General features: G+C 23.3%; 2 protein-coding genes across 2 annotated transcripts; one reads left to right on the forward strand and one right to left on the reverse strand.

Annotated features, from left to right (window-relative positions):
• Nucleotides 1-192: 192 nt before the first annotated feature.
• Nucleotides 193-15,755, forward strand: PVVCY_0902090 (dynein heavy chain, putative; the record flags this gene model as incomplete). Its single annotated transcript, XM_008626549.1, has 2 exons — nucleotides 193-15,479; nucleotides 15,686-15,755. 2 exons carry the CDS (start codon nucleotides 193-195, stop codon nucleotides 15,753-15,755), a joined length of 15,357 nt encoding a protein of 5,118 aa, XP_008624771.1.
• A 748-nt stretch (nucleotides 15,756-16,503) lies between these two features.
• Nucleotides 16,504-22,131, reverse strand: PVVCY_0902100 (conserved Plasmodium protein, unknown function; the record flags this gene model as incomplete). The annotated part of the gene is made up of 1 exon (XM_008626550.1): nucleotides 16,504-22,131. The coding sequence occupies one exon, from the start codon at nucleotides 22,129-22,131 to the stop codon at nucleotides 16,504-16,506; it is 5,628 nt and encodes a 1,875-aa protein (XP_008624772.1).
• Nucleotides 22,132-25,045: the final 2,914 nt, after the last annotated feature.

A 25,045-nucleotide genomic window follows, 5' to 3' on the forward strand; every position in this document is an offset into this window, starting at 1 on the left:
TAAGATAAAAAAAAATAAATAATAAATGAAGTGATGCTACTAGTAATAATAAATGTCTAGCAGTATAGTATCATAATTGCAGAATTACTAATAACACTAGAATATCTAAAAAGAAAGTAATAGTAATAGTAGCAAAATCGCGTATCCATTGTCATTTTTTAAATATGTGCATATATAGGATTGTATAAAAATATGACAAAATTCCCCGAAGATCATTATGAATGCTTAAATTTAACAGAACTTAAAAGTAACATAGAGGAGAAAAACATATTAGGTTATAGTATTAACTATACAGTAAATGGGTTATTATTTTTTGGAGGATTTAAAATAGATGATGAAAATTCCACAGGTGTTATATGTAATGATTCTTATTTAATTAACATAAATAATGAGAAAGCAAAATATGAAAGTTTGTTAAGTAAAATAAAGCCACCTCCAAGATGCTATCATAACACATGTACTTTATTAGATAATCATGTAGTTATTTTTGGAGGTTTGAATTCGGAATGTCCTTTTATAGCTTTAAATGATTTGTGGATATTTAATAGTACTAATAAAACGTTTTTGAAATTAAGAAATGGCTTAGAAGAAGAATCAAGTAGTGAAAATGCTGGAATTTCCAAAGATGATTTAGAAACATCGATGGACCCCAAATTAAATGAACTCGAAATCTCTGAGATCGATGAAGAGGGTAGTAATGATGATTCATTTTTGGATGATGAATATGTTAGAAGTTTAAATAAATACATACAATATAACATAAACAAAAATAATACCAAGAATATCAACGATGGAAATTTGCTTACAAATAATGTACCGTTGCCTCGATATTATTCCAGCTTAGACATATATGTAGTAAAAAAAAAAGATACGGAAATACCAAAAGAAGAAAAAGATGAAATTGTTACTAAAGATAATAAAATATTCATAAATAATGCAAAAAATTATGAATATTTTAGTTTGATAATTTTTGGAGGATATGGAGGCTATGATAGAACGAGCTTTAATGATTTATATGAATACAGCATATTAAATAATGAATGGATATTAAGACCGTGCAAAGGTAATATTCCTTCAAATAGATATGGACATATCTCATTTATAAATGGAAATAACTTATTTATATTAGGAGGTACAAATGCTGAAGTAAGTTTTACTGATATGTATTCATGTGATTTAAAGAAAAATGAGTGGACAGAAGTTGATTTCTCGTATTCTTTTAACTCATCTAAAGTTTTTTGTAGAAATGTCCTAGTTGAATCTATAGATAGAAATATAATTTTCATATTTGGAGGCTATAATATTATAAGTGATGACAAAGGAAATAGAAAAATCGAATATGGGAGTGGCGAATTAAACATGTTGAAATTATATGACACATTTAAATTAGAGGAGTTAAAATATAATATCATTAGAAATAAAAATTCGAGTTACATCAAAGATACATTGCCAATAACTAGTGTTTTAAACAGCACTGATGGTAGGATAAATAATAATAACAAAGTAGACGACATAAACAGTTTGGGAAATGATGATACTTCGTCTAATATACCATTTTGTTCAATCGCATATGATTTTGTTGATTCTAACTTGATTATTTCTGATTCGAAACAAAAAATTTATATAATGAATATAAATAAAATAATAGGGCCTAAATATGCTATTTTTGACATTTGTCCAAATTCTTGTGATATAAATGGAAATAAAAAAATACTATTAAAAGGAAAAGGTTTCACTAATGAGGGTAAAATTGTTGTGAAATATCAATCCGAAAATACTACATTATATAGTGAAGGAATTTATATTAATGAAAATCATATATATACAATATCTCCTAATGTACAAGATATAATAAATAATAAGATTTTTCATGTCCAATTATCTATTAACGATAAATGTTATACAACAAATAGTTGCATCTTAAAGTACTATTATGATATTGATCCTAAAAATACTTTAATTTTTGGTAGTGGATTATTAGAACCCGTATGCTTAAGCGAACCTAATATATTTTTTTTAATAGCAAGAAATTCTTTAAATGAAAATAAACAAATTGGAGGAGATAAATTTAAAATAAGTATTATATATGAACATGAAAATGAAGAACATCAGCTGCAATACAAAGTCTATGATATAAACAATGGAATATATATAGTAAAATATTTACCATTTTACAAGGACGAAGAAAAAATTAAGCCGATTAAATCTGATATTAAAAACGAAGAGAATGGAACACAGGATATGGAAAACATGGAGGATAAAAATACTGGAGAAAATATAAATCCAAACAAACCGGTAAATTCAAGTAGTAACATCAATGGTGATCCTAATATAAATAAAGAGGTAGACAATATGAAAACGGAGATTCATGAAGATACCCAAAATGATCAGAATGCGAGTCCAAAACATACAGAGATTTTAGAGCAAATTGGAGCACTAAAAATAACTGTAAAAGTTAACGACGAAAATATACGCAATAGTCCATTTACCATAAATGTGTATAATAAAAAACAAGAAAAGGAATCATACGTAAAAAAATTTATTAACAATAGATTAAATGATTTAATAACTAAAGCAGAACAGGTGTTAGAACTAATTAAAAACAAAAATATGAATACAAATAATTTAATTAAGCTAAATATCAATATTGAACAATTCCTAAACAAATTTTCCAAATCAATATATGATATAAATATAATTGAGCAATACATGTTATACGGGAATATAAACATTAACAGTATTGAACAAATTATAGAAAAACAGTATGAACAAAATAATATAATAGATGCATATTTAGAAGATGAAGCTTTCATTGATAAGAAAATTAACGATTTGATAGAAAAAGAAAAAGACATCAATCAGAAAAGAAAACTTATCGATTTGGATCAAAACAATAGCACCAATTCTAAAAACAATTATGATACCTCAGAAACAAATGAATCAAATAAAGAAGCAAAAATAAATAGTGATGAAACAACGATTGGGTTAGACAATGAACATGTCGAAATAAATAAAAACCAAGGCGAGGTAAATGCTATTAATCTAAATAATATAGAAAACGAGTTTTTAAAATTAAAAAATAACGAAGATATGGTCAGATTTATAGATGAAAATAAACTCGAGTTTATGGATTATATTGACTTAAATTCAATGAAGAAGCTCAAAAATTATATTACTCTTTTGAATAATGAAGAAACAAATTTACGAAATAAAAAATTCACAAAAAGGAGTGATGCTAATAAAAGAAATGAAACGAATCAATTAGCAGACACAAACAAAATGAATAACAAAGGAGGGAAATATGATAATTTACATGAAGAATACTTATCACAAAATAATGAAAACAAATGTGAAGTGATAAGGAATTTATTAATTTTTTACTACAAATTAAGATATGTTTGTATATGTAAAAAAGAAAAAGAGCTAAAAGATGAATTTATAAAAGAAGAAAAGGAAAGCATAAAGAAATTAAAATTAAATTATAGAAAATTTGCAAATATAAAAAAGAACTTAGATATATCAAATGTCTATACCCATAATAATGGTTATGAAGAATCATTAAAAGAGCTTGAAAATACAAAAAAATATCTAATAGAAATAAAGGATGAAGTAAAAGAAATAAAACATATTTCGGATCATATAATAAAGATTGATAATGTAGAAGAACTAAATAAAGATATCGAAAATTTAGATAGCGAAATAAACGAGATAGAGAAACTATGGCTTTTTATCAAAAAAAAAGAAGAAATATTAAATAATTATTTTTTTTCAAGTTTTAAAGATCTAAATGTAGAAGACTTTGATACTCAAGTTAAAAAATTGCAAAATGATTTTAGAAAAATAAAAGTAGACAAAAAACACAATATATCAAAAGAAGAAACATTAAAATTAAAAGAAACGATAAAATTCATTTCGGTTTTAAGTGAATTGAAAAAAGATTTTATAAAAGAAAGACATATAAAAGAAATCGAACATAATATTAATGAAGAAAAAGAAAGTAATAACGAAGAAAAAATAACCATTCAAATTGATGATAATACACTAACCATATATTTTTATAAATTAAATGTAATGAAATATCATGATACTATTTCAGAAGTAATAATAAAAGCATATAATGAAAAATTGATAGAAGAAACAATAAATAAATTCCAAAAACATTGGGAAAATATATATTTTAAAACGAAAAATTATAAAAATGATATTATATTAGCATATATAGATGATAATTGTATAGACACAATAGAAGAACATCAAATTATTTTGCAAAACTGTTTTTCTTCAAAATATTTTCTTTTCTTTTCAACGGAACTAAATTTATGGCAAAAAAAAATATCAAATATATATGAAGTCATACAATTACTTAAAGATATAGAAAAGTTATGGGCCTATTTACAAAATATGTATATAAATTCAGAAGAAGTCAAAAAAGAATTACCATTATATTCAAAATTCTTTTTAACAATAAATGATGAATATCTAGAAATGTTAAAACAAATAAATGATAATAATACAAAAATTGTCGATTTTTCAAATGAACCAGGTGCTATAGATAAGTTAGAAGATTTAAAAGCAAAATTATGTAAAAGTGAAAAACCATTAAATGAATATTTAGATTCAAAAAGAAAATCATTTCCTAGATTCTTTTTTATATCATCAACAGATTTAATAGATATATTATCCAACGGAAACAATTTTAAACTTGTTAATACTCATATTCAAAAAATATTTTTATCCATACGAAGTTTTGTAGAAAATTATGAAGAATTAACTGACTATGAAAAAGAAAATGAAATAAAATTAATAGCCGATGCAATAAGTAATTCCAATCTTAAAAGTGTGAAAGAGAAAATTTCAAAAAATTTACTAGGTCAAAGAAGTGCAAAAAATATAGAAAACTCCAATGATGAAATCGAAACAATTATTACAAAATTCATTTCTTCTTATGGAGAAGAAATTTGTAATTTTTATGAACCTCTTAACTTAAAAGGAAAAGTGGAATACTACCTAAATGATATAATTTCTCACATTAAGCATAATCTTAAATATTATATTACAAACTTGTTCAAAATGAAAAATATGTATAATAGTGAAAAAGACAAATGGATTGATGAAAATAATTTAGCTCAAGTATTTATATTATGCAATACTATATTTTTCGTTAATGATGTAGAAACAATTTTAAGTAAGGAAGATGGAAATGTATTAGAAGAAATAACCAAATACTATAAAAATCATATTCTACAATTAGAAAAGGTTATCAAAAAAGTTCAAAGACCACTAACTGTTAAAAACCGAATAAAAATTATGTGTATAATTACTTTAGACACATTTTACAGAGACGTACTAGAAGTTATATTAAAAAATAAAAATACAATTTCAGCAAATATGTTTTATTGGCAATCACAAATAAGAATGTATCCAATGTTTAAAAAAAAAAAACATTATCATGAAACGGTGCACAAAAAAATAAGTATAAAATGTTATCAACCTGATGAAGATAACATAAATGCTAATGAACAAAATGAAAATGAAGGAGATGGTCAATCAGGAGAAACCCCCAAGGCTGATGGCAATGATAATCTAACCCATAAAGAGAGTAATAATACCATAAAAGATGACAATAGCAATAATAATGACGCAATGAGTGATGGAAGTTGCAGAGAAGATGCTGATATTTACAAAAAAAATAATAATCTTGATTTTAAAGAATTATATATAAAGATAAAAATTATGGATTGTTCATTCGATTATTCCTATGATTATATAGGAAACTATCAAAGACTAGTAATCACGCCTCTTACAAGTCGTATATATATAACTGCAACACAGGCATTAAGCTTATATATGGGTTGTGCACCTGCTGGTCCCGCTGGTACAGGGAAAACAGAAACAACAAAAGATTTATCAAGTTTTTTTGGAAAAAATTGCTACGTATTTAATTGCTCAGATCAATTAGATTACAAAAGTATGGGTAACATATTTAAAGGAATTGGAAGTACAGGCTGTTGGTGTTGTTTTGATGAATTCAATCGATTAATTCCTGAAGTATTATCTGTTTGTTCTATTCAATTTAAATCGATATTAGATTGCAAGCGTAATAATAAGAAGGTGTGTATAATAGGTTCTAACGAAATAGTAGTTAAAAAAAATTGCGCAGTTTTTATTACTATGAATCCAGATTATTTAGGGCGATCGAAATTACCTGAAAGTTTAAAAATATTATTTAGACCTATTACAGTTATTATTCCCGATTTTAATAAAATCTGTGAAAACATGCTAATGGCAGAAGGGTATGTTGATGCTAAATATTTATCGATTAAATTTATAACATTTTTTGAATTGATTCAAAATTTATTAAAAGATAAACATTGTGATTGGGGGTTAAGAAGTATCAAAAGTGTTTTGACAAAAGCTGGAATTCTTAAAAGGGCATATCCAGAAGCTGATGAAAATAAATTACTATATTCAGCTATACATGATATTAACATAGCAAAAATATCTTCTTCTAACTGTCCTATTTTTTCAGGATTATTGAATGATATATTTTTTTCAAACCAAGAGATAGAAACTGATGAAATGGAAAATGGGGATACTGAACAATCTGTATTGGATAAGAAAGAAAATGAAAGCAATCCCGCATTAAATTCAGAATTAAGCAATCATAAGGTTAACAAAGAAAATACAGTAGTAGGAAAAAACAATAATAATGTGAAAAATATTACTAAGGAAGACAATACCAAAATGATCAATTCAAACAACGACTTTTTCAAATCAAATAATATGGAAAAAGATCTCATGGAAATTTGTAAAAATAATCATTTATTTGGCTTAGATTATTTCGTAAAAAAAATAATACAATTACATGATATAATCAATATAAGACATTGTGTGTTTATTATGGGGGATGCAGGATGTGGTAAAACAACTTTGTTTAATATGCTATTGGAATATCAAAAAACAAAATTAAATTTAAAAACAGTAAGTATTAAAATAAACCCGAAAGCTATAAATATTGACGATTTATATGGAAGTGTTCATATGAAAACAAGAGAATGGAAAGATGGTGTTTTTTCAAAATATATGAGAAGTTATTCAAAAAAAGAGGATTATGATAAAGCTTATATAATTTTTGATGGTAATCTAGATTCACATTGGATAGAAAATATGAATTCAGTTATGGATGACAACAAAGTATTAACTCTCTCATCTAATGAAAGAATATTGTTAAAAGATCACATGAATTTAATTTTTGAATTTAGTGATTTAATGTTTACTACTCCTGCTACAATATCTCGGGCTGGTTTAGTTTATTTTTCTGTTGATCGCAATTCGTTATGGAAAAATTATTTTTTATCATGGATAGATAAGCATGATAATTTTAATAGCAATATTAAAAAACTATTTGAAAAGTTAATGTATAAATATGTAGAACCCACTTTTTCGTATTTAAACACATTACAAACATCTATCAAGGTATCACCTATGTCTCATATACAATCGTTATCCTCTTTATTAGACATATTATTAAAGGATAACAATTTTGAAAGTGTAGAACATTATTTTATATATGCAGTTATATGGTGTTTTGGCGGTTTTTTGGGAGAAAAAGACAATATTAACTATAAAAAATGTTTTGATAAATACTGGAAAAATAATTTTAAAAGTATAAAGGTAAATAGAAAAATTAGCGTATTTGATTTTTACGTTGAAAATAATAAATTTAAAGAATGGGATGAATCAGAAATATGTAATGAAATCGATGATAATTATTTGTTAAACAATGACATATTTGTTGAAACAGTAGAAAGTTGTGCTTATAAATATATTAGTAAACTATTTTTGAAATCAGATATGCCCATTTTATTTATTGGAAAAACAGGTGTAGGTAAAACACAATTGTGCAAAAAAATATTAAGTGAAGAAAAAGACAATTTTAAAACTTTTTATATGATATTTAACTATTACACTACATCAAAAAATGTACAAGCTTTAATGCAAAGTTGTTTAGAAAAAAAATCAGGAAAACAATTTAGTCCCCCATATCAACAAAAACTTATTTATTTTATTGACGATATTAATATGCCAAAATGTGATGATTATAATACACAAAGTGCCATCGAATTATTGTGTCAATACATAGATACTAATTCATGGTTTGATTTAGAAAAATTAAATTTAATAAATATATTAAATACAAAACTTGTATCATGTATGAATTATAATAGAGGCAATTTTACAATAAATCCAAGACTTTTACGACATTTCTTTATATTAAATATTAATTTCCCTGAAAATAATACTGTTAATAATATTTTTAGTGTATTATTAAAAGGCCATTTTAACAACTTCAAACAAGATGTAGCAGATATTGTCCCATCTATATTAAAGTCTACCATATCTTTATATTATAATATAGAAAAAATATTTAAAAGAACAGCAACACACTTTTATTACGAATTTAATTTAAGAGATATTCATAGTATTATCAAAGGTTTATTAACTGCAACTCCTAATACTTTTCAAGATTGTGATAAATTACTATTTTTGTGGTTGCACGAATGTGAAAGAGTTTATTCTGACAAACTAAATAGAGAAGATAAAAAAATATATAAAAATATTATAATTGATATAATAAAAAAAATGTATAATAAATATGAAATCAATAAGTTTGTTAACAAATATGATAATAATCTATTATTATTTTCTAATTTTCATAAAGGGAACCATGATAAGTGCTATGATCAATGCAAAAATATTGAAGAATTAACATTGTATTTATCAGAAGAATTAATTGAATATAACAATTTTTATAATTTAAATATTGTCCTATTTAATGATGCTATAAAACATATTTGTAAATTAATTAGAATTATAGATAATTTAAAATCAGATGCATTATTATTAGGTATAGGAGGATGTGGAAAGACAACTATTTCAAAATTTTCCTCATATGTTGCATCTAAAACTTTCATAGAAATAGATTTTTCACGCCATTGTACAGATAATGATATCAAAAAATATTTACAAAACATATTTCACAGGTGTGCTATGAAAAATGAAGATATTATCCTTTTCTTAAAAGAAAGCAAAATACATGACAACTTTTTTATATATATTAACGAATATATGTGTACAAATAATATTATCGATTTATATACAAAAGAAGAAAAAGATTATGTAATAAATAATATAAGAAGCATAGCTAAATCAGAAAATGTCAAAGAAACAGATAATGATATATTTGATTATTATATCAAGAAAGTAAATGAAAATTTACACTTTATTTTATGTTTTTCACCTACTAGCAACAATTTTAGAGATAAAGCAAATAATTTCCAATGTACATTAAATAATACTATGATTGATATTTATGACAATTGGGAAGCTGATTCATTAATGTGTGTTGGAAAAAATTACGTAAATAATATATATATGAATATTAATACAGGAGATATTATACTTAACCAGGATTATATAAATCTAAAGAATCAGGACACAACGAAACTAAGTATAGACACAAATGTGGGAAATAATATAGAAAACCAAACTGATCAACAATATGAGAAAATCGATATGGAAGTAAACAATTTAAACAAAAAAGTGAACTCTCTAGAAAATGTAGATATAAATTATAACACTAAAAATTATCAAACAGTAGAAGAACCATCTCATTGTGCTACTGATTTTCAAACTAATAAAGACATAACAAAAGGAATAGAAAACATAGATCCATCGAAAAATTTACCATTGTTTAATAAAGACGAATATGTAAACCTAAAAGATATAATAACAGAATATCTGAAAGAATGTTATGAAGATATATTAGATATATCATCTGATTATTATTCCCATGAAAGGTCTCATATATATATAACACCTAAATTATATCTAGAAAGTATAAAGACATATCATATTATGCTATTAAAAAATGTTACAAATATAAACAACAAAATGAATATGCTAAAAAATGGAATTACAAAAATGAATGAAACACGTTCAAATGTAGAAATAATAAAAAATTGTTTAAAAGAGAAAAAAAAAGTGTCAGAAGAAAAAAAAGAATCCGCTGAAAAATATGCTATTGATATTGGAAATGAAAAAATGATCGTTAAGCAAGAAAGTGAATTAGCAGATATCGAAGAAAAAAATTGTTTAGAAATTCAAACGATTGTATTAAAACAACAAGAAGAATGTGAAAATGATATAATATTAGGTATACCACTAATAGAACAAGCTGAAGAAGCACTGAATACATTAAATAAAAAAAATATACAAGAATTAAAAACATTAAATAAACCACCACCAGGTGTTGAAGATATCACAGCTGCTGTTATGCAATTATTAGCTACAATTGATACAACTATATCTGTTGATAAATTTGGAAAAATAAAAGACTCAAGCTGGAAATCAGCACAAAAAATGATGATTAATCCTGAAAAGTTTATATCTTTATTAAAAGATTATAAAAATAAGATTGATGAAAATCTAGTTCCAGATTGTAATTTTAAATATGTAGAAAATTTAATTAAATTACCTCACTTTAACAAAAATGCAATTCAAAAAAAATCGAAAGCCGCAGCCGGTTTAGCTGAATGGGTATTAAACATTACATCCTTTTATAAGATTATACAAAATATATTACCAAAAAGAATATTATTAGATAATACGAAAAAGAGCCTTGAGGAAGCAAATGAGAAATTACAAAATGTTAGAGAAAAAGTACAATCACTTAAAGAAAAATTAAGCGATTTAATAAATATATATGAACGTGCTATTTATGAAAGAGATTTAGTTATTTTAGAAGAAAAGAAATTAAAAACTAAATTAGAATTATCTATTAGATTAATAGATGCTTTGAGTAGCGAACAAATATCATGGTCTAATCAATATGAAAGTTTAAAAAAAAAGAAAAAAACAATTTTAACAGATATATTATTATCTTCTACATTTGTAACATTTTGTGGAGGATTTACAAAAAAATATAGAAATAAAATAATGGCAAAATGTATAGATACATTGAATAAAAAAAATGAAATTCAAAATAAAGCTTTTGTAAATCTTTTCAAAAATAGTCTAAATGGTACGACTACAGAGCATGGAACAATTAACAACCCAAACAAATTTGGTTATACACCTACAAATGAAGATGCAAATAAGTATGGAAATAATAAAAGCGATAACAATAATGTTAAAAATAATGGTGAGGATTCCAGAATGAAGAACAGTGTATCTTCTATGAACCCAAAAGGAAAAGATAAAGATGAGACATGTAGCGATAAAGAAAATGAAAATGAGGATAAATCAATATATGATATATTTGCAGCAAGCAATTTTAATTTAGATTTATTAGTAAATGAAGAAATATTATCAAAATTAAGTAAACAAGGATTAACATTAAATTCTGTCTGTATTGAAAATAATGTAATTTTAGAAAATAGCGAAAAGTTTCCTATTATTATAGATCCTCAAATGGAAAGTTTAAAATGGCTAATTAATAACCAAAAAGAAAAAAGCGCAAAATTAATAATAACAGATATTAATGATAAAATGCTAGATAAACAAATAGAAGAATGTATATCATATGGATATTCTATTATTATAGAAAATGCTGATGAATATATTGATAATACATTATATAATGTTATATCAAAAAATATTATAAAAAGAAAAAATAATTATTATATAAATATAAATGATAAAGAAATTATATTCCATCCAGATTTCTATATAATTTTACATACACAATTGTCTAATCCTCATTATCAACCTGAAATTCAATCAGCATGTTCTTTAATTAATTTCACTGTTACCCCTGATGATTTAGAAGAACACTTATTATCCATTACTTTGCAAAATGAATTTAATCAATTATATAAAAAGAAAAAAAAATTATCTTTATTAAAATATGATTATATGTGTCAATTATCATTTTTACAATCTTCGATTCTACAAAAATTAACTGATGCTAAAGGAGATATTTTAGAAGATGTTTCACTTATTGAAAATCTCGAAAAAACCAAATTATTAAGTGAAAATATTGTTAAAAAAAGTGAAATTGTCAAAAGTACAGAAGTACATATTAATACGATTATTAATTTATATAGACCTTTATCAAAAAGAGGAGTCATGTATTTTTTCATTTTACAAAAACTCAAAAACCTTCATCACTTTTATTTTTATTCTTTAGAAATATTCTTGAAAATTTTTATAAAATGCTTACATGATTGCTCAAAGAATAATTTTTCATATAGCGAAAAACCAGATTTGAAAAAAAAGAAGAAAAGAAAATATAAAAAAAAACCAAAAGAAAGTCTTGAAAAAGACGCTGAAAATAGCATACACGCCGAAGCTCCAACAATAAATGTATACAGTGATAAAGAGCAGGAAAATAACTTAGAATTTCTCGAGTCACCAACTAACTTAAGAGAAGTAGAAGAGGTTCATGATGAAGACGCTGGAGATGTTGAAGGTGTGTCGGAAAATGTGAATATCGATGAAGTGAATGAAACAGAAGCAATAGAAACTAAAAAAATAGACGAAGACAAAGAAGCTAACGAAGTAGATGCAATTCAAATAGATGAAATCGAAATTGATGAATATGAAGAAGAAACCGATGAGGAAGAGACAATAGACGAAAGTCTAGAAAGTGATGACTTTGAAAATGATGATATCAAAAACGAGGAAATAAAAATAGATAAAAATGAGGTAGAAAAAAGAGTGAGCATGCTAATAAATATGCTGATTGTAAAAATGTGGATGTATATCGATAAGGGGTTATTAGAAAAGGATAAACTAATTGTAAAATGCTTAATTATGTTAAATTTAGAAAAGTTAAATGGTAAAATAACCCAAGAAGAAGAAGCAATATTTATAAATCCAAAACATAAATTATATAATAAAACAAATGAAAAAACATATAATAAAAAGAAAAATGAGAATATAGAAAAGAAAATAATAAACAAATCATTTATTAGCGAAGAATTATATGAAGATTGTAAAAATCTAGAAAACTTAAAAGATTTTGAAAATTTAATTGATAGTTTTGAAAATGAAAATATGTCATGGAAACAATGGCTCTTATGCGAAAAGGTTGAAAACGAAGAATTACCTAGAAAATTTAATAAATTAAAAGATTTTTCAAAATTATTATTAATCAGAATATTACGTAAAGATAGGTTTTTAATTGCCTTAAAGACGTATATTGAAAAACATATTAAAATGACTAATGAAGAGCAAAATAAATATTCTTTGGAAAATATATTAGAAGAATATATCGATAACAAAACACCCGTTTTATTCTTGTTAACTCCTGGTAATGATCCATCTAAGGATATAGAAAATTATATTGAAAAGCTGAGAAGACAAAAAAATGAAGATGATATCAAAAAAAATATTAACAAAATAGGAATTAACATAGAAGATGATAATAATGATAACGAAAATGATGACACAACTAATGAAGAGTCCAGTAAAAATATATCTTATATTAACATTTCCATGGGTCAAGGACAAGAAAGTGTAGCATTAAAATATTTAGAAGAAATATCAAAAGTTGGAGGTTACATATATTTACAAAATATTCATTTGATGACAAAATGGCTAAAAGAATTTGAAGAAATACTTGATAAAATACTATTAAATTCTCATAAAGATTTTCGATTATTCTTATCATCAACTATTCCATTTGAAGATAATACACAATTATTGCCTGAAAAATTGTTAAAAAAATGTTTCAGAGTAAATAATGAAAAATCTTATAGTTTAAAAGAAAATATAAAATGCTGTCTCGATAAATTCGAAAATAAAGAATATGACACAAAAATAAAAACAGTTATATTTGGTTTGTCATATTATCATAGTTTATTGTTGGGAAGGTTTTTATATGGAAAAATTGGTTTTAGTCAAGTCTATTCATTTAATGATAACGATTTAGAAATATCCTTCAATATTATAAAAAGGTATCTAAGTAATAATGAAAATTTCCCATTAGCTGATGTTCTATTTTTAATCGGTGAAATAATTTATGGAGGGCATATTACTGATATATGGGATAGACGAATAAACAAAACATATATAAGAAATATATTAAAAGAGATATACAAAAATATAATTAATATAAATGAAAAGGAAAGAAATGACAATGAACAATCCAGTAATAAAAACAATACTAATAATAACAATATGGGTAGACTTACCAATGGACACAAAAATGATAATAACAACATAGATAGTGATGAAGAAAGAGATGAAATAAATAACAATGAAATGGGTGATATAACAAATTCGGATATAGAAGAAAAAAATATGCTAAAAAATAATAAAAAAAATATTTTGTTTGAATTTTTTAGATTTCCTGATTGTAGTAAATATAATATTAATCAACTGAAAAAATATATTGATGAAAAATTAAATAAAGAACAAACATATTTATTAGGTTTACACATAAATGCAGAAATAGAATATATGAAAAATGAATGTTATAGAATATTACAAAATTTACATGAATTAGGAAATAAAGATATTGCATCCTCTTCAGATTATAAGGATGAAAATAAAAAAAATAAAGCTATCGAAAATGAACGAAACAAGGAAAGTCAAGAAGAAAAGAAATGTAACAAAAAAGATACTGGAAATAATGACGGAATAACAATCATATATGATATAATAAATACATTATTAAATGAACTTCCTGAAAAAATAAATATAGATGATTTAAAAATAGACGAAATTGAAAATAATACATTTGTGGTTATAGCAATAAAAGAAGCAGAAAATTTTAACAAACTAATTGAATGTGTACATGATACATTAATAGAAATAAAACTGGTTTTAGACGGTATATTAAATGTTAATGATAAAATACAAAATACTATTAGATCATTATTATTACATAATATACCAGAAATATGGAAAAAATACTCTTATCCTTCAAAAAAAAAATTAATGCCATGGTTTGAAAATTTCAAATTAAGAATTATATTTATAAAAGAATGGATAGCAAAAATACGAAATAATATTTATTTGCCTAATTCTGTATGGTTATCTGCTTTATTTAATCCTATTTCATTTTTAACTGCAATTAAACAAATGTTTTCACATAAAAATAATGTGCCTATTGATAAATTAAAATTAAAATGGCATGTAACAAATATAACTAAAGTAGAAGATATAATTAATAAAAATAATTCTTTATATATACATGGACTATTCTTACAAGGTGCTTCATGGCTTATTAATTCAAAAAATGATGCATTTGCATTTGATATTTCAAATTTAAGTGGAAATACATCATATGGAAATATAATCGAATCTGTTCCTAAAAATGCATACTTTTCCATGCCAGTACTTTATGTTTATTGTATAACAAATGAACAGGATGAAATGTTGAACCAAAATACGGAATCAAGATATCTTAATACACCTTTATACATAACATCTGACAGAGGAAATACATTTGTTTGTTCGGTTGATTTGAAGTAAGACATGAAAATATCGACTACATACATTACATATATATTTACTTTCTATGGATATTCTTATATCAGCTTTCTTTCTATGCATCTTTATCAATAATGCGCAACCACATCCTCAAATCTTTTGTTGCATTCATTTGTGTGCTCAAAATTGTATATAAATCAATATATATATGTACAAATGATATTATGTCTACTTAATTTTACAGCCTTGATATTGATGATATTGAAGACAAATGGATTTTAGCCGGAGTTGCCCTTGTTCTTTCCGATGACTAATCATAGGAAGGCATTCATTGCATTCATTGAATTTACATGCATTCCCTTTATTATATATGACAAAATTGAGCATTCATATTTTTGTTCTTTATTGTGACCTTAAAGAGAATTCCCCAAAGGGTAAAATGCTACATCCATTTTTTCCCGATTTTTATAAAAATAAGAACTATATTAACCGAAATTGGTACGCTATTCAATCATAGAAATTTCATTTTATTTTATCACAAAACTTATTTATTAACAAATTATAGTGTTTGTGGTATTAAATTTAAAAAAAATAATAAAAAATAATAGAAATTAATACAATTAATGCTGAAAAAAATAAAATTATACTTATGCTCAATCGTCTCCATATATAGTGTTGTATGCATAAATACAAAAAAAAATGTATATCTTTTTATACTATATATAGAGTGTGTCGGATAAGCCGAAAAAGGTGAAAAAATATACGAAAAAATATAAGACAAATAAATTAAGAATTCTAATAAATACATATACATATGGAATATATTATATATAATAATTTTCTCTGAAAATATACAATTATATTATCCTTCTATAGAAAATTATCATGTTATTTAACAATAATATATATGTATATATGCACATATACACATGTCTTAATAACACACTTCTGAAGGTATGTAAACACGAAGGTAGAGAACAATAAAACAATATCTCTATATTCGCTTTAAAGTTTTTGTTTTCTAAAAAGGATGTTTAAAATTTTTTTATATATGCCAACAATTTATAGCATATCACCTTTTCTTCGTCGCACAATTGAATTTTGGTAGAAATTTTTAATTTGATCTTTTGTTTTTCCAAACGATTTTAGTGCTGAAAATAAAGAGTCCCAATTTTTTCCATCTTTTGAAAATGTGTCAAAATAAATTTCTTTTTCTCTATCAGTCCATTTTGTTGCTGTTTTCCGTTGAGCGTTACTTTTTAATGGGTCCAAAAAATCGTCATCATAATTTTCCATTTGTTGGTGATTCAAAGGATTAACCATAGAAGATTTACTATTATCACTTATGTTTTTATTATTTTCTAAACCTATATTATAATATGAGTTAGGGTTATTAATATCTAAAGGCATATAATTACTTCCTATAATATTTCCATTTTTATAATCCATCTCTGAATAATTCCCAATAGGAGCAATTCCACCAGAGTTAATATCATCTTTTCTTTCTACTTTATCATAATAATAATTTTCATCATAATTACCATTATACATATTTTTATTTTTATGAGCATTATTTTTTTTGGCGTATTTCATTCGAATTTCATCTTTTAATTTTTGCGCATATTCACGATAATCTATTTCTTTATAATTTCCCTCTGCCTGAGAAGAATATTTATTACTCTTTTTTTGCTTAGTATTTTCTTCATTATAATATGTATTTTCCGTCGTTTGTCCATCATTTGCTTTTTCATAAGCATTTCCCAATTTACTATTACTTTTTATCGTATCATTTCCATTATAGCTTTTTACTCCGTTTAATAATTTTTTTTTCGACATATTATATTCAGATAAATCTTGTATTGGTTTTTTGCTCGTTCTATTATTTTTTCCCTTTTTTTCAGGGACACTATTTGTTACATTAACTTTTGATACAGTACCATTTTTGCTTACTATTTTTTCTTTTTGTTGGGCTAATAATTTCTTTTTTTTTAAAATCTTTTTTTTTATTCCTTTTTTTAATTTACAATCAAAGTATAGAGAAGCGGACTTTTGGCTAGCTGTATAATTTTTATTCAAATTTTCATTATTTCTTTGGTTCATATTTTTTAAAAATTCAAAGCATTTGTATAAACTTTCTTCACACCCTTCAATCTGAGTATTTTTTCCACATAAGTTTTTATTAGCACTGGAAATTTGCTCGTTATTATTATAATCAAATTCTTCTTTTATATCCTCCATATTATTTTCAATATTATTTTGATGCCCATTTATGTAACTATGATTATTTCCTTTACCATCTTGGTAAGTTTTATTATATTGGTCTAAATCTTCTGCATATAAATTTGTTTCCCCTCTATCCAGCTCTATATTTTCTTGATTGCTTTCACTTTTTAATAAATAATTTTTTTCATTTTGAAGGTAATTAAAACAAGAACCTTCGTTATTTGTGTTGTTTTTTTGAGGCGAAGTATTATTAAGGGGCCCAGCTGATATGCCATCTGGTATTTTCTTAACATTATAATTTGCTGCATTATTTTTTTTTTTTTTCTCATCTTTTTTTTTATCATCTTCGAGATTTTCATTATACTTTATTTCAATAATATCCGAATTAACTCCCTGATAAATGTCGTCAGCATTTTTAATTAAAAAACATAATTTCCTATTTGAACTTAAAATAAAGCTATAATTTTGTGGAACTATATATCCATCAGACATATTTTCAAGCAATATTCCTTTGGTTAAACTATTATTATAATAATTATGCTTATTAATAGGGGCTTTATTTGGTAAATTTTTACCAGACATATTTTTATATGTTTTTTCAAAAAGCTTTTTAAAGAAAATTCTCAAACTTATATAATTACAATTAACATAATTTGATTCTTCAAATTCAGTTTTTATATTATTATTTTCTAATTTTTTTAATAATTTATTCACAATTTCTTCTTTCAAATTTTTTTTACTTACATCATTAACTGATGTTAAGCATTTTTTGGGCCTTTTCATTTTACTTTCTGTTAATGTTAATAATATTTTTTTTAAATTAAAAAAATTTTTTGTTGTATAATAAAAATCAACACATTGTTTTGTATTTTTAAATTCTAAGTATTGACTTATCTTTTCAAAATTTTTAGGGTATGTAAAATATTTATCTAAAAATGTTCTAATCTCTTGCTTATTCCAAATGTTATTTTTTTCATATAAAATATCTTCATTACTAAAATATTGCGACGATTCATCAACCTGTACACTATTATGTCGGTTGTTTTCCCCTATCTTTTTATTTAATGTATTGTTCAAGTTATTTTCTACATACAATTTATCTTGATTTTCATGTTTACACATACTATCGTTGATGTAACTTTGATCATCAGGTTTTATTTGCAATGCATTATTAGTGTTGTTGTATGTAACATTTCTTTCTAGAGCGAATATTGATAACATAATATTTTGCATACAATAATAATATGGATATATCGATGAAAAATGAAAAAGTCTGCTTGTTTTTATATCACTAAAAAATATGCAATGTTTTCTCCAATTTACACATGGACCCGTTAAATTAGCATATTTAATATTCATATATTCTTTTTTCTTTTCTTTTTTTTCTAATAATTTATCATCATAATTACTATTATCACATACTGTCAAAATATTATATGCTAAATTTTTATTATTATGTTTAAACCCACATGGTAAAGGAACAAAAATATTAGGATGATCATATGCTCGTACTGGTAAAATTCCCCATGCAAATATATTTTTTTTTTCTCTTTCTTTTTCGTGTATATCAATATCTTCTTTCCATAATTTATATATTTCTTTATAAACTTTTGAATGCTCTTTTAATGTTTTTTCAAGCCGCGTTTTTCTATCTAAATAATAATCATAAAAGTGCACAACACCAATAGGAATATATTTATTTCGAATTTCAAAATTAAAATCACGATTTTCTATTTGACAAATATAATATTTTAATATTATTTCATCGGAACAATTATTATAACTTAGCATATGATTATAAATCATTAAATATTCTGTTTCTATTTTTTCTCTTTTTAGTTGGTTATCATTTTGTAAATTATTATTCTCACTATTCAAATTATTACTATAATTGGTTTCAGTAAAGTTACTACCATTATCATTCCAATTTTTATTTCCCATTCCAGTTTGCATTAGCATTTCATTGTCAAATACAAAAAAACAGTTTTTCTTCTTCCTTTCCTTCTTCTTCTTACTATTATAAGTATCAACTTGATTCACTTTCTTAGATACATATTTCTTCTTATTGTATAATTCATTCTTATTACTATTCATGTTTTTAATTTGGTTTTTAGATACATCTTTTTTATTTAATGCATCGTCATTATTCTGATATGTTTGCCAATAATTTGATTCATTATATTTATTATTATTATTATTCATTTCAGCTTCTTTTTCTTTTTTAATTTTATTATGTTCAATTTTTTTCATCTTTTTCATTTCATAATCTCTCATTCTTTCTTTTTTATTATAAATCATTTTCGTTTTTTTATTCCCTTTAATATAATATAATGCATATTTTTTATTTATATAATTTAATAAAAAAGATGGAGTAAAAGGTGATGCTGGGATAGTATATTTTGTTTTTTTTTTTATAATTTTTTCTAAATGAATCATAATATCTTCTACATCATAATTAGCGGGATCATATTCCAAAATATCGACCTCGCAATAATTATATTTTCTTTTATCAAGTGAATCTCTTCTATTTAAATAATTTAAATAAATATTATTAAAAAGATAACAATCATCCACTGCTTTAATTGTATTGATGTTGTTTTTGCTTTTTTTTTTTTTTTTATATTTACTTCTATTAAAAATATTTTTATATTTATATATACACGATCCTACTTGTATATTGTACTTATCAAAATTTATTTCATTTTCATTTTTTATATTTTTTTTTTCTTGTTTTTTTTCGGACTGGTTATCATCAGTAGATATGCATCCATGCCCTTGTCTCTCTTCATAATCATCTTCATCATAATCTTCATCTTCTCCATTTTCGTTACCTTTTTCATTACACCCTTCCTCTTTTTTTACGCAATTTTTTACATCCATTTTAGCTATATCATCATCATCATTTTTATTATTGGAAGAAAAACTCTTATTCCAATTTTTATCATTTTTTTCAACCTCCCCTTTATAGAAAGTGTCTAAATCATTTGACGGGAAATTTAAAATCAGTTTTATTTTATGATTCTTTTTTAAATTTAATAATTTTTCAGGAATATACTCTCTTTTAACATATATGTAAATATAATTATTTTTTTCAAAACCATTATTATCATTATGATTGTTATAATATTCTTCCTCATTATTTTCATAATTTTTTTCATACATGAATTTTTTAGGATTTGATAAATAGCAACCATCAGATATTGCATATTCATAAAACCGGTTTCTTTTTTGATTTTTAATGTCATCATTTATATATAATTTATCTTTTTTTTTATCAATAACTTCACAATAAAATATTCTACTTATACTAGAAAAAAACGTTAATATATTTGATGTAATTGTTTTGGTATTAGTTTCACCGACGTTTTTATTTATTTCTTTTTTCATAGAAATCCAATAAGCTTTATTTTTGTTATTGTCAACTACAAAGTTTGATGAATTGTAAAAGCTGCTATCATTGTAGGTATGATAATTATTATTATTACTTTTTATATTGATTTTATTACTGTTTATATTTTTGAATACTTCTTTTTCTGCTTCACTTGAATTGGGAATACATCCATCTACGCCTAAGCCCGCGCTTGCATTTTGCTCAGACGTATATTCTGTGGAATTATTTGGATTTATATTTTCTCCAACTTTTCCATCTACATGTATTCCTTCTATTCCGTTATTTAATTGATCTTGTTCATTTATTAGCTTTCTCTTTTTTTTTTTATTCTTATTAAAAAAAATTGAACGAAGCAATTTTCTTTTTTTTTTTAATTTTTTTTTTTCCTTTTTATATATTATACTATTATTGCTTTGATCAAACATTTGATCGCAACAATTTGTTTCTTTAAAATATTTATTTTTTGATAAAGCATTAAATAAATCCATAATTATTGAATTTTTTATTTTTAAATTATCAACTAAAAAATCATTATGATAGCATTTATTATTCATACATAAATTATTATCATGAAACATTTGTAAAGGGGTAACTGAGTTAACATAACTATGTGATGAATGTGAATGCGATGTTTTTTTTTTTTTCTTTTTCCTTTTTTCATATCTTGTAACTTTTTCTGTTTCATGTTCTATACATTCATCATCTTCAACTTGCTCATCTTTATTGTATGTTTTTAATCCCTTTTTATTATTTATAATATTGGATTTTATTAAATCCTTCTCTATTTTTAATATAGCTATATCATCATTATTTTCTTCATTAGTAATTCGTATTTTTTTAGAAATTTTATTTATCAACTTTTTAAATAATTGTACGTTATTTCCAATTTCTACAGTATTTAAATATTTACTAATATTAACTAAATCATTGTATTGACTATCTAATTTATGTAATCTTGTTTTCATTCGTCGTTCCAATTTTTTTAAAATAATTTTTTTTATAATTTTCTTTTTCTTCGTCTTAGCGGAGTGTGGTTCTCCATATTCATTTTTTTTGGGGGGATGGGTTTCATTCATTTTATTCTGGCATTATGTATGCATATAAATGGGTATCCCCCCACGCAAGCGTTTATTTCTCAATTCAAACAAAAATCTGAAGACAATACTATGAAAGAACTGTTCACGAAGTCTTTCATTTACTCAAAAATATAAACAGATAAACGGAAACATATAAAGGGTTTTAATATATATGCCCAAACATATACATAACTAAAAAATACAAATATACATATAGATAATATATTTGTTATAAGAAATTCCAATTGATGTAATTATAAATATGTTTATATCACTCTATTAATTAAAAAAACAATTGTCATAAATGGATAGTATTATTAAAATAATCTACGAATTTATGAATTCAAATATATATGAAATATCCACAAAAATGTAGAAAAATCATCCTTTATGGCATAATAACTTTATGAAAATATTATAAAAATTAGATATATTAAGTAAATTTTATATTATATATAAAAAAAAGAAATTGAGTAATTTGGGCCATTATATTTCAATAATATTAACAAAATCGTATTTTCATTAATATAATATGTATGTAAATATATCATACAAATTTATTTATATTTTTTTTATGATTTAAGCGGCTTACAAAATATGATGCTCATTAAATCATTGGATTTTTCTTTAAAAAAAAAAAAAAAAAAAAAAAAAAAAAGATGGTACAATTTTATATATTATAGGCATTATTGAAAATGGTCTTTCCCTTTATATATTTTTAAAAGATTAACTATTTTATATTTTTCAATTATTTGGTTGAAAGTTTTAATGATACTTTTTTTAGTTTGATATATATTCCTTTTTTTTCTTTTTTTAAAATTTATAAAACATTTCAAAATCTTCTTTTTTGTTAGCCCCCCCCAAATTTATCAAAATGGTCATTAAAGTTTTGTAGAATTATAAACTCTCTACCTTTTCAATATTTTTTATATTTTTCAAAATTTTCATAATAATTTTCTATTTTTCATAATTAATGCATATTTTTTATAGTTTTTCATAATATTGATTATTTTCCCCTCTAACTTCTTTCTTTTCTTTTTTATATAAAAGTTGTCATTTTTATAAAGAATACAATGTGCATATATCTTTACAGCAGTAAAGGGGCACAACTATATATATAGTAGTACAAGTTAAACATAATATCATCCCAAAAAAAAAGCAAAATCATTCCTTTCGTTTGACTTTATCCTTTATTACATTATATATTTTACCCAAATAGGAACAGCAGAAAGCTATATTTTTGCTAATAAAAAACATCAACTTTTTAAATCTATACAATGCGAGTTCTCATATTTTGCTATTAGTCATATGCTGTATTATATGAAAAATCGTGCAAAAATATAATTAGTGATATTTATCACATTCAATCATAATATATCATGCTTAAATGAAGTATTATGCGACTTATATATATTGTATTTCCAATTATTATAAATCCATTTTAAAATTATAGCATCATTAATTTTTCGTAAAAATAATGAAAAATCTTAAAATTATAATGCATACAAAAAAAAAAATTATCCTAAAGACATACAGTATAAAATACAACATATATATGTATGCATACATATGTTCATATTCCTTTAGCACAAGGATTATACATATTATTTATAAGAAAATTGTATTATGCAATTCAAATAAAAAAAAAAATACTTGTTATATGTATAGTACTATATGTGTATGTCTAACATTTAAATAATTCCAAGTTTTACTACTGTTACAATTTCCCTTTAAAGTTTACAATCAAAAATAATAAAAAAAAATATAAAGATGAAATATAACAACACGATTAACAATAGTGTTTTAAGACTACCTTTTTAATACTATATATAAAGAACAGAATTTATATAATACTATATGTTATATGTATACGTTTTTACTCCTATTCACCATAATCATATTTTCATTAGATAGCAAATAATGAAAAAAAAATGATTCATTTATTTTAATTCTTTGTCTTCTAAGTTAAAGTATTTCTTCTGTATTATATTTTTTAGAATAATATGCATATCCTTTGTATGTGTTTTTTCTTATAAAAATTTGTACTAATTTTTTTTTATTTTTTTATTTTAAAAAAATTGGCAAATAATATAACGATATCTATATACATTTATTTTATTTTAATTATCTTCTAGTATATTATTGGAATATATAGATATTTCTTATAATCCTATTTATATAATTTTTTAAAAGTTTATTTACCAATTGTTTCAAAAAATGGGGTACACTATATTATTTAAAGCTCGTGCCTATAATGTATATATTTTTTTTGCGTACTAATTTTCTATGTAAATTATATATATATACTTGGGGCATTTCATACATATATAATTATCCGAACGCCATATAAATTCACCGCACTATACATATGGAAAAAAAACGCCAATTTTTTATGTAACATAATAAAGGATATATATAATATATTTATTGAAAGCGTAACAAAATTTATATAAGCAATTCCTACATTCCTTTTATGTTCTTAAAATTTTTTATTATTTGATGCATTCCCTTTTCATTGATTTTGCATACTTTTTTCCTTTTTATTTTTTTTAATGAAAAAAATATATGCTATATTTTTACTTTTAAAAAAATTACAAAAAAAGAGATAATTTTATAAATATTAATGGATTGATATTATTTAGCATTAAGCCAAGAATAAATGCATAACTTTGTGGCAGTAATGTAATAGTATTGCAATTACATCAAATATATATATAGGATTTTTTTTACATATAAATCAAAAGAAGTACAGTATTATCTATGCATTGAGTATAACATAAATATAGTATACTACAAAATATCACAGTGCTAACATTGGATATACATGTATATTATTTTATATGAATATATATTTATGCCATTGCTATATATAATAATATTATCCTAAGTATATTTATAGTAAACAAGTTATATA

Source organism: Plasmodium vinckei (assembly GCF_900681995.1).
Source record: "Plasmodium vinckei vinckei genome assembly, chromosome: PVVCY_09".
Lineage (NCBI taxonomy): Eukaryota > Apicomplexa > Aconoidasida > Haemosporida > Plasmodiidae > Plasmodium > Plasmodium vinckei.